General features: G+C 42.3%; 1 protein-coding gene across 2 annotated transcripts in view; it reads left to right on the top strand.

Annotated features, from left to right (window-relative positions):
• Positions 1-348: 348 nt before the first annotated feature.
• Positions 349-11206, top strand: part of rab3gap1 (RAB3 GTPase activating protein subunit 1) — a 47247-nt gene continuing 36389 nt past the window's right edge. For both annotated transcript variants that reach the window (XM_014173465.2, XM_014173464.2), the window contains exons 1-9: positions 349-442; positions 539-594; positions 2421-2496; positions 2622-2754; positions 3387-3465; positions 3709-3828; positions 6408-6573; positions 8406-8505; positions 11014-11095. In XM_014173465.2, coding sequence (XP_014028940.1) covers positions 425-442; positions 539-594; positions 2421-2496; positions 2622-2754; positions 3387-3465; positions 3709-3828; positions 6408-6573; positions 8406-8505; positions 11014-11095 — 830 coding nt within the window. In that variant the 5' untranslated portion in view covers positions 349-424. The remainder of the gene's footprint in view (positions 443-538; positions 595-2420; positions 2497-2621; positions 2755-3386; positions 3466-3708; positions 3829-6407; positions 6574-8405; positions 8506-11013; positions 11096-11206) is intronic.

Below are 11206 nucleotides of genomic sequence, written 5' to 3'. Positions count from 1 at the left end.
TGTAAGTATCTGCATTGTTGGTTAAGGGTTTGTAAGTAAGCATTTCTCTGTAAGGGCTACACTTGTATTCTGCGCATGTGATAAATAACATTTGATTTGATCTTATTTGAGTGTTTGACAATATGCAGACTGATAGTAATTCCAAGACTAAGTTGTAAAGTAAGATATATTTTTCTACTACTGTTACTACTAGATGAACAAATTAAACTGCATTAAAGAAAGGAATTTAAAACAAAGGATTCGAATGAAGGTAAATTGACCATTTGCATTACGAGTGGTTCAAAGCACGAGCCTTGTGTCAAAAGCTTTTTTTGGTGTAAAACGTGTCAAATCCGGTGACGTCATTGATTAATTGCGGAAGAGACTCCGTCGACAAGAATCCCATAATGCAACGGACGGCAAAAATCATAAACAGGGATTCATAATGGCGGCTGACAGTGACGTGAGTACAGTACTGGTGTACAGTTTATAAAGTAAACATTGCATGATATTAACAATGTTTAGAAAATATTGGATGTTAACGTTATTTCCTTTGCAGCCCGAGTCGGAGGTCTTCGAGATCACGGATTTTACCACCGCGTCGGAGTGGGAGAGGTAGGTGGATACTGGAGATCTCTGGCTAGCTAAATTAGCTTTAGCTAACAACAACAGTAACATTAGTTGTGAATCATCATCAGACTCAGACTAGATGGAAGAATTGGATTAGAAGCTATTCATGGCTGGCCAAATATAGTTCGCCTGTTCCATATAGCTAGCATAATATGCTGAGTATATGGCAGACAACGTTCTCGTCTCCTGTCTTGTGCTGTCAATCACTTGCTCAATCGGCTAGCTATGCTGGTTTGCATTGCATTCCTTCACGAAGAAATATTGCAGTACAACTGCAGTTACAGTGCAGTACACTGCAGTTATTCTGCAATTACTGTGTCAAAAATACCACAGTCGACTGCAGTTACTTCACTTTTACTGCAGTTTCAAAACGGCAATATTTTTTGTAAGGGTTTTGTTAGTGGCTTACCCATAAGCTACCTGTCCTGTCACATCAGGATTGCGAAAGATGGCAACCGTGCTTACCAATGTTGACAGCTCAGCAGAGCCCTACATACACGTGGACACACTTGAAATGAGTGGATTCTGTTATTTCAGCCACACCCTTTGCTGACAGGTGTATAACATTGAGCCCTACGCCATGCAATCTCCCTAGACAAACATTGGCAGTAGAATGGCCTGTACTGAAGAGCTCAGGGACATTCCATTATAGGATGCCACCTTTACAACAAGTCAGTTCATCAAATTTCTGCCCTCCTAGAGCTGTCCCAGTCAACTGTAAGTGCTGTTATTGTGAAGTGGAAATGTCTAGGAGCAGCAACTGCTCAGCCACGAAGTGGTAGGCCATACAATCTCACAGAACAGGACCGCAGAAGCGCGTAGCATGTTAAAATCATCTGTCCTCAGTTGCAACACTAAACTGCCTCTGGAAGCAACGTCAGCACAAGAACTGTCAGTCGGGAGCTTCATGAATTGAGTTTCCATGGCCGAGCAGCCGCACACAAGCCTAAGATCACCATGCTCAATGCCAAGCGTCGGCTGGAGTGGTGTAAAGCTCGCTACCATTGGACTCTGGAGCAGTGGAAACACGTTCTCTAGAGTGATGAATCACACTTCACCATCTGGCCGTCCGACGGACGAATCTAGGTTTGGCGGATGCCAGGAGAATGCTACCTGCTCCAATGCATAGTGCCAACCAACAAAAGTTTGGTGGCGGGGGAATAATGGTCTGGGGCTGTTTTTCATGATTCGGGCTAGGCCCCTTAGTTCCAGTGAATGGAAATATTAATGCTACAGCATACAATGACATTCTAAACGGTTCTGTGCTTCCAACTTTGTGGCAACAGTTTGGGGAAGGCCCTTTCCTGTTTCAGCATGACAATGCCCCCGTGCATAAAACGAGGTCCATACAGAAATGGTTTGTCGAGATCGGTGTGGAAGAACTTGACTGGCCTGCACAGAGCCCTGACCTCAACCCATTGAACACCTTTGGGATTAATTGGAACGCCGACTGCGAGCCAGGCCTAATTGCCCAATATCAGTGCCTGATCTCACTAATGCTCTTGTGGCTGAATGGAAGCAAGTTCCCACAGCAATGTTCCAACATAAAGTTGGAAAGCCTTCCCAGAGTAGTGGAGGCTGTTATAGCAGCAATGTGGGACCAACTCCATATTAATGCCCATGATTTTGGAATGAGATGAGCAGGTGTCCACATACCTTTGACCTTGTAGTGTAGCTTGTCCTTCCTTATCAACAGTATTTCCCAGAGCCATTTATTTCGAGTGTGTGTGCTCGCACGCGCGCCTGCTTGTGTGAACACTGCTCTCTGACTTCTGCTTGTATATGTTATGATCCACCATGTTGTTTGCTAGGTTTGTGTCCAGAGTAGAGGAGGTTCTGAATGACTGGAAGTTGATTGGGAACAATTCAAGCAAACCACCAGAGAAGGTAACAATAAACCCTCATTCAATCAGACCTTAATGTTATGTAACAAGCACCACGCATTAATAAGCAGCGATCTGGTAAGCTTGTTGAATTCATTCATGGATTCCCTGATTGTCGTCTTGATCCAGGGTGAATACACCAGTGGTACCTGGGAGGAGAAGACCCAGGATATCAATTTTGCTGATTTTAAATTCTCCGTAACGCACCACTGCCTGAAGCAGGAGTCTGAGGAGGGCGAGGGGAAGGAGGAACCTGAGGAGGGTACATTACTGCTGCGGCTTTTATTTATAATCCCTGTTATCATATCTGTCTCATAGGAATTGTCACTCAGTGTTTCCCCTAGGATTTATTTCAGCAGTGGTAGCAAACTTAGTGTAGTGGGTGTGGTCTCCAAACTAAAATTTTAGAGGTCCCTTTCTTGGCTGCAGATAATTTCACTTTTAAAAGTAATTATTCTGTAAACTCATACCCAAATAATGTTGGTGACTCGTCCTATACATGTATTTGTGGCCTAAGCATAAATTGGACAAAAAAACCCACTTCAAAACCCCCACCTCAAATTTGTATCTCAAACAGACCATTTAAAAAGTATTGCTATTTCCTCACAGAGTATGTCATACTCTGAGGAGGATAAGCTGGCAAATCAGTGGTCTAGAGGAGGAGGAGCTGGCCAATCAGCAACTACTCAAATGTAATATTTGTAATGACCGGCATACGCCCACACCATTCTGTTAGGGTATTCCCACACCATTCCAACACAGAAACTATATGATGTGACTATATGGATGAACTCTACAGTTTTGTCTGGACCACTGCTCTGCTCTCCAGCAACAGAGAGAATCTTAGTGGATGTTAAAATATAAATGAAGTTTCCCACTCTGCTCTCTCCCCAGATGCCTTCCCCACAGCCATGCAGGACCTGCTCTGTATGAACAATGACTTCCCTCCCAGGGCCCACTGCCTCGTCAGATGGTGAGTACAGGTCTCCTAACCTCCGACCTCTAACCTTTACCTCTTACATTTATTTTAAGATGGGAATTAAAATGACTGAATATAGACATTCACAACTGCTATTGATATTTGTTAACACCAAATCCTGCTGATGTCTGATCTTTTTGAGAAATATATTAGAGTTTGGTTTGAATAAGACTCAACTTGATGGATGGTAGATGGTAGCTGTCTGCTCTCATTAAAGTATTCCGTCTGTGTTTGCAGGTATGGCATGCGTGAGTTTGTGGTCATCTCCCCCGGGGCCAACTGTGAGGCGGTCATCAGTGAGTCCAAGTGCAACCTGCTACTTAGCTCCATCTCCATCTCTCTGGCCAACACAGGCTGGTAGGTGACAGTAACTCAGAGCAACAGTGAATACTATGTTAACTAATACTCTTTGGGAACAGTATAATTGTTATAATGCACAGTTACATTAGTATGCCACAACATCACTTTATGTTCTTATGGAAAATCAAGTTAAAATTGGTAACAGAATTTTTTTTGACAAAGAAAAGGGCTGATACTGCCAATGTGTTCTATTCATATTCATGAATCTACGCTAAGGGAAAACAATGTTAGTTCTTACACATTCACACATCTAGTGGCAACATGCCCTTTGTGTGTGTTTCTGTTTGATGACACAAGCATGTTTTAAAATAGCAACACTGTGGGTGGTGAGTACAGCTCTCTGTGGCATCGTAATGCGGTAGATCAGCTGGTATCCATGGCAACACTGGGCTAAATGGGAGATGGTACCATTGTAGATGCTCCGAGTGCTGTGGCTCTGCAGCTCTGCTCTGTGGTAGCAGCAAGGTCACCTGGCCTCCCACTGTGTCTCTGGGAGTTTACTGTGAGGCAGAGTGACACTAATAACACGGTTATAAGAGGAGGAAGCATGTAGCAGAACATGCAGTACCTTCAGAAAGTATTCAGACCCCTTGACTTTTTCCACATTTTGTTACGTTACAGCCTTATTCTAAAACGGATTCAATTGTATTTTTTCAATCTGCACGCAATACCCCATAATGACAAAGCAAAAACAGGTTTTTAGAAATGTTTGCTAATTTATTAAAAATAAAAACCGGAAATATCACATTTACATAAGTATTCAGACCCTTTACTCAGTACTTTGTTGAAGCAACTTTGGCAGCGATTACAGCCTCGTGTCCTCTTGGGTATGACGCTAGAAACTTGGCACACCTGTATTAGGGGAGTTTCTCCCATTTTTTTCTGCAGATCCCCTCAAGCTCAGTCAGGTTGGATGGGGAGCGTTGCTGCACAGCTATTTTCAGGTCTTTCCAGAGATGTTCGATCGGGTTCAAGCCTGGGCTCTGGCTGGGCCACTCGAGGACAATCAGACAAGTCCTGAAGCCACTCCTGCGTTGTCTTGGCTCTATGCTTAGGGTTGTTGTCCTGTTGGAAGGTGAACCTTCGCCCTAGTGTGAGGTCCTGAGCGCTCTGGAGCAGGTTTTCATCAAGGATCTCTGTCTTTGCTCCATTCATCTTTGCCTCGATCCTGATTAGTCTCCCAGTTCCTGCCGCTGAAAAACATCCCACAGCATGATTCTGCCACCACCATGCTTCACCGTAGGGATGGAGCCAGGTTTCTTCCAGATGTGACTCTTGGCATTCAGGCCAAAGAATTCAGTCTTGGTTTAGAATCTTGTGTCTCGTGGTCTTAGAGTCTTTAGGTGCCTTTTGGCAAACTCCAAGCGGGCTGGCACGTGCCTTTTACTGAGGAGTGGCTTCCATCTGGCCACCCTACCATTAAAGCCTGATTGGTGGAGTGCTGCAGAGATAGTTATCCTTCTGGAAGATTCTCCCATCTCTACAGAGGAACTTTAGAGCTCTGTCGGAGTGACCATCTGGTTCTTGGTCACCTCCCTGACCAAAACTCTCGATTGCTCCGTTTGGGCAGCTCTATGAAGTGTCTTGATGTTTCTAAACTTCTTCCATTTAAGAATTATGGTGGCCACTGTGTTCTTGGGGACCTTCAATGCTGCAGAAATGTTTTGGTACCCTTCCCCAGATCTGTACCTTGACACAATCCAGTCTCGGAGCTCTACGGACAATTCCTTTGACCTCATGGCTTGGTTTTTGCTCAGACATGCACTGTCAACTGTGGGACCTTATGTGTGCCTTTCCAAATTACGCCATTTAAAAAAAAAAATCTATTTTAGAATAAGGCTGTAACTTAACAAAATGTGGAAAAAGGGAAAGGGTCTGAATACTTTCCGAAGGCACTGTATAGCTTCAAGTTCTTTTCTTGCATGAGCACTTGTTCTATTACTAATGCATCGAGCATTTACAGCAATTTTATTTATTTTTTTACCACAATCTTGTGACTGGAAAAAAAAATAAAAAATGAATGACCGACTGGTCAATAGAATAATATTCAATAGATATAACAAAGCTTATTATTTAAATTCCATACTTGTTCAATCCACTAGGTGGTGTATGTTTTGACTGTAATTTCTCTATTGTGCACCAGGTGCTGCTGTGTAGCTGTGGTATATCAGGGATGCTGAGGTAGTTACAGGATTTCAGTGTGTGGCTCCTCTTCCACATTGATACCAGAGATGCCTTGCATATCTCTAAAGGGATCACTTCAAAATCAAAGTTTTTCAAACATCATGATTTGTCTGTTGTGCAGTTCCAACTGTATGCCTCAATCCCAAACGAATGGGACAGATGAGCAAAATCTAAAATGATTCAACTAGATGGTGTTTATATTTCTCATTCATTTGGAGTTGATGCGCATAGCTATGTCTTCACAACTGATGGCATAGGACATTACCTCGTCTTGACACAAGAACAGGTGTAGTTACAGTAGCAACAGGATTTCAATGTGTGGCTACCTTCCCACAAAACATCTGAATGAATTAGAATTTGAAGTGTCCTCTATCCCTGTGGATGGCATGCAGCCAGGTACCCATGTTTGTTCAGATCCAGCAGAAGTGGAGGAGGATGTACCATGGGGAGTGCCAGGGCCTGGGGGTGCGTACCGACTTTGAGATGGTCCACCTCCGCAAAGTGCCCAGCCAATACAACCATCTCTCAGGCCTACTGGACATCTTCAAGTCCAAAATAGTGAGTATGGAAGGACCAGGGCTTACTTATTGCCTTACATGGGCATTTATGAGTAGTGCCTTTCACATGGGCCACCCATAAATAATTGTAAGACTGGTTTCCCGGAATGAGAGTAAGCATAGTGGACTAGGATGTACTTTCAAAGGTGAATCTCCATTGAGCATGCTCGTTAAGCCATGACTAGGGTTAATCTGGGTCCGGACACTCAGTCCCAACAATTAAATTCTATGATACAGTTGAAGTCGAAGTTTACATACACTTAGGTTTGAGTCATTAAAACTTGTTGTTAACAAACTATAGTTTTGGCAAGTCGGTTAGGACATCTACTTTGTGCATGACACAAGTAATTTCTCCAACAATTGTTTACAGACAGATTATTTCACTTATAACTGTATCACAATTCCAGTGGGTCAGAAGTTTACATGCACTAAGTTGACTGTGCCTTTAAACAGCTTGGAAAATTCCAGAAAATTATGTCATGGCTTTAGAAACTTCTGATAGGCTAATTGACATCATTTGAGTCAATTGGAGGTGTACCTGTGGATGTATTTTCAAGGCCTTTCAAGGTTCATCCTTGGGAGCAATTTCCAAATGCCTGACGGTACCATGTTCATCTGTACAAACAATAGTATGCGAGTATAAACACCATGGGACCACGCAGCCGTCATACCGCTCAGGAAGGAGACACGTTCTGTCGCCTAGAGATGAACATACTTTGGTGTGAAAAGTGCAAATCAATCCCAGAACAACAACAAAGGACCTTGTGAAGAGGCTGGAGGAAACGGGTACAAAAGTATCCATATCCACAGTAAAACGAGTCCTATATCGACATAACCTGAAAGGCCGCTCAACAAGGAAGAAGCCACTGCTCCAAAACCGCCATAAAAAAGCCAGACTACGGTTTGCAACTGCACATGGGGACAAAGATTGTACTTTTTGGAGAAATGTCCTCTGGTCTGATGAAACAAAAATAGAACTGTTTGGCCAAAATTACCATTGTTATGTTTGGAGGAAAAAGGGGGAGGCTTGCAAGCCGAAGACACCATCCCAACCGTGAAGCACGGGGGTGGCAGCATCATGTTGTGGGGGTGCTTTGCTGGAGGAGGGACTGGCGCAATTCACAATGGCATAATGAGGAAGGAAAATTATGTGGATATATTGAAGCAACATCTCAAGACATCAGTCTGGAAGTTAAAGCTTGGTTGCGAATGGGTCTTCCAAATAGACAACGACCACAAGTATACTTCCAAAGTTGTGGCGAATTGGCTTAAGGATAACAAAGTCAAGGTATCGGAGAGGCCATCGCAAAGCCCTGACCTCAATCCCATAGAAAATCTGTGGGCAGAACTGAAAAAGCGTGTGCGAGCAAGAAGGGCTACAAACCTGATTCATTTACACCAGCTCTGTCAGAAGGAATGGGCCAAAATTCACCCAATTTATTGTGGGAAGCTTGTGGAAGGCTACCCTCTTGACCCAAGTTAAACAATTTAAAGGCAATGCTACCAAATACTAATTGAGTTTTTTTTTAACTTCTGTCCCACTCGGAATGTGATGAAAGAAATAAAATCTGAAATAAATAATTCTCAACTATAATTCTGACATTTCACGTTCTTAAAATAAAGTGGTGACCCTAACTGACCTAAAACAGGGAATTTTTTTACTTGGATTAAATGTCAGGAATTGTGAGAAACAGTTTGTGTATTTGGTTAAGGTGTATGTAAACGTCCGACTTCAACTGTACATATGGATAAAACAAGATATTATATCATCTTGACTCTTTCTGTCTCTGCCCTTCTCCCTTTTTCTCTTCTCTCTTTTATGTTGTTTTCCAGGGTTGTCCCCTGACTCCTCTTCCTCCCATCAACATCGCAATCCGCTTCACGTATGTCCTGCAAGACTGGCAGCAGTACTCCTGGCCTCAGCAGCCCCCTGGTAAGTACCACCAACAACACAACCACACAGCCTACTAGACTGGAAGAAATGTATCTAGTTATTAGAGCCGCTGACCCCTTGACTTTTTCCACATTTTGTTACGTTACAGCCTTATTCGAAAATGGATTAAAGAAATAAATACATCCTCAGCAATCTACACACTACCCCACGATGAGAAAGCGAAAACAGGTTTTTAGAATTTTTTGCAAATGTAATAAAAATAAACTGAAATACCTTATTTACATACGTTTTCAGACCTTTTACTGTGAGACTCGAAATTGAGCTCAGGTCACCCTGTTTCCATTGATCATCCTTGAGATATTTTTAGAACTTGGAGTCCAACTGTGGTAAATTCAATTTATTTGGACGTGATTTGGAAAGGCACACGCCTGTCTACATAAGGTCCCACAGTTGACAGTGCATGTCCAAGCAAAAAAATACTTACGTAAATGTGATATTTCAGTTTATAATAAATTAGCTAAAATGTCAAAAACCTGTTTTTGCTTTGTCATTATGGGTTATTGTGTGTAGATTGTTTTTCTCCCCTCATCAATGGAATTTAGAATATGGCTTTAACCTAACTAAATGTGGGAAAAAGTCAAGGGGTCTGCATACTTTCCGGAAGGCACTGTGTATTCCAGAGTCGATATGGGTTCGAATTCAGCCCACTGCCCCTCTAACTCGCCCAGTCGCACTCCTCCAACCTTACCTGGCTGATCTTATAAAACCACAAAATATGAAACAGAAAGGAGCTACAGTGTCTTCAGAAAGTATTCACACCCCTTGGCCTTTTCTAAATTTTGTTGTCTTACAAGGTGGGATTAAAATGGATTTGTCTTTTTTTGTTGTTGACGATCTACACAAGATACTCAGTCTCTAAGAGCATTGTACACCTGGATTGTACAATATTTGAACATTATTCTTTAAGAAATTATTCAAGGTTTGTCAAGTTGGTTGTTGATCTTTGCTAGACAGCCATTTTCAAGTCTTGCCATAGATGTTCAAGCCGATTTAAGTCAAAACTGTAACTTGGTTATGAAGGGGAACATTCAATGTCGTCTTGGTAAGCAACTCCAGTGTATATGTGGCCTTGTGCTTTAGGTTATTGTCCTGCTGAAGGGTGAATTTGTCGCCCAGTGTCCGTTGGAAAGCAGACTGAACCAGGTTTTCCTCTAGGATTTTGCCTGTACTTAGCTCTTTCACATTTATTTGTATCCCCCCCAAAAAAACTCCTTAGTCCTTGCCGATTACAAGCATACCTACAACATGATGCTGCCACCACCATGCTTGAAAATATGAAGAGTGGTACTCTCTGATCTGTTGTTGGATTTTCCCAAAACATAGCATTTTCTATTCAGGACTCAAAGTTAAATTCTTAGCCAAACGTTTTGCTGTTTTATTTAGAGCCTTATTGCAAACAGGATGCATGTTTTGGAATATGTTTTGTCTGTACAGGCTTCCTTCTTTTCACTGTGTCATTTAGATTAGTATTGTGGAGTAACTACAATGTTGTTGATCCATCCTCAGGTTTCTCCTATCATAGCCATTAAACTCTGTAACTGTTTTAAAGCCACCATTGGCCTCATGGAGAAATCCCTGAACGGTTTCCTTCCTCTCTGGCAACTGAATTAGGAAGGATGCCTGTGTCTTTTGTAGTGACTGGGTGTATTGATACACCACCCAAAGTGTAATTAACTTCGACATGCTCAAAGGGATATTCAAAGTCTGCATTTTATTTATTTATACCCATCTACCAATAGATTCCCTTCTTTGCGAGGCATTGGAAAACCTCCCTGGTCTTTGTGGTTGAATCTGTTGGAAATCACTGCCCGACTGAAGAACCTTACAGATGATAATTGTATGTGTGGGGTACAGAGATGAGTTAGTCATTAAAAAATCATGTTCAACCCTATTATTGAACAGAGTGAGTCCATGCAACTTATTATGTGACTTATTATATTTTTACTTTTGAACTTAAAAATGGTGCTAGGCCTATATAGGTTAGCCCATAGTGTATTGGAACCGGTCTTTCAACGCCTCCACGCGCATTGCCAACTTTTTTAGGAAACTGATATAATCCACTAGATCTCTTTGCTCCAAATTCAATAGTGGATGATTCTTCCCACGGTCATGTTAAGTGCTGCTCTCCGGGGTACATTTTAGAGCTGCAAAGAGATGCTCAACTCTTTGAGTGGTGCAGGGAAGGCGGTAAAAGGTAAGAGCTCGGAGAGCTTTTTAAACGGCTTACAAACAGTCACTATTTCTGCTCCTCTTGAATGGGGCTGGTGAGCTCTAGTTTGAGAGACCAGAGTATATTTGGACCTTTAGTTTTTATGGGATGAATTTGTTTGCCTTCAAGGCATTGAAGATGATAAAGCGTAAAAAGTGTTTACAGTTTGGGTTCTTGTAGCTACTTCTAAGTGGAATTATTGTGTGCTGAATCAAAGTCATGTTTGAACAATGAAGGTAAGTGGTGTTTTTTTGTGTGTTTTTTTTCTTTGCCTCCAGACTTCGACGCTCTCCTCGGAGGTGAGGTGGGAGGGGTGGAGTTCGGGAAGCTGCCATTCGGAGCGTGTGAGGATCCAATCAGGTAGGACCGATGGTACTGTAGCCATGACGATAAAACAATTCATGCTTGATTTAGCAATTTACATCATTGGTCATGTGTATTATTTGTGTCTTTTAGTGTGAGCCTTTAATT

The sequence above is a fragment of the Salmo salar genome, chromosome ssa25, assembly GCF_905237065.1.
Source record: "Salmo salar chromosome ssa25, Ssal_v3.1, whole genome shotgun sequence".
Lineage (NCBI taxonomy): Eukaryota > Metazoa > Chordata > Actinopteri > Salmoniformes > Salmonidae > Salmo > Salmo salar.
The sequence above is the reverse complement of the archived record's forward strand: the minus strand, read 5'-3'. Positions and strand labels throughout refer to the sequence as shown.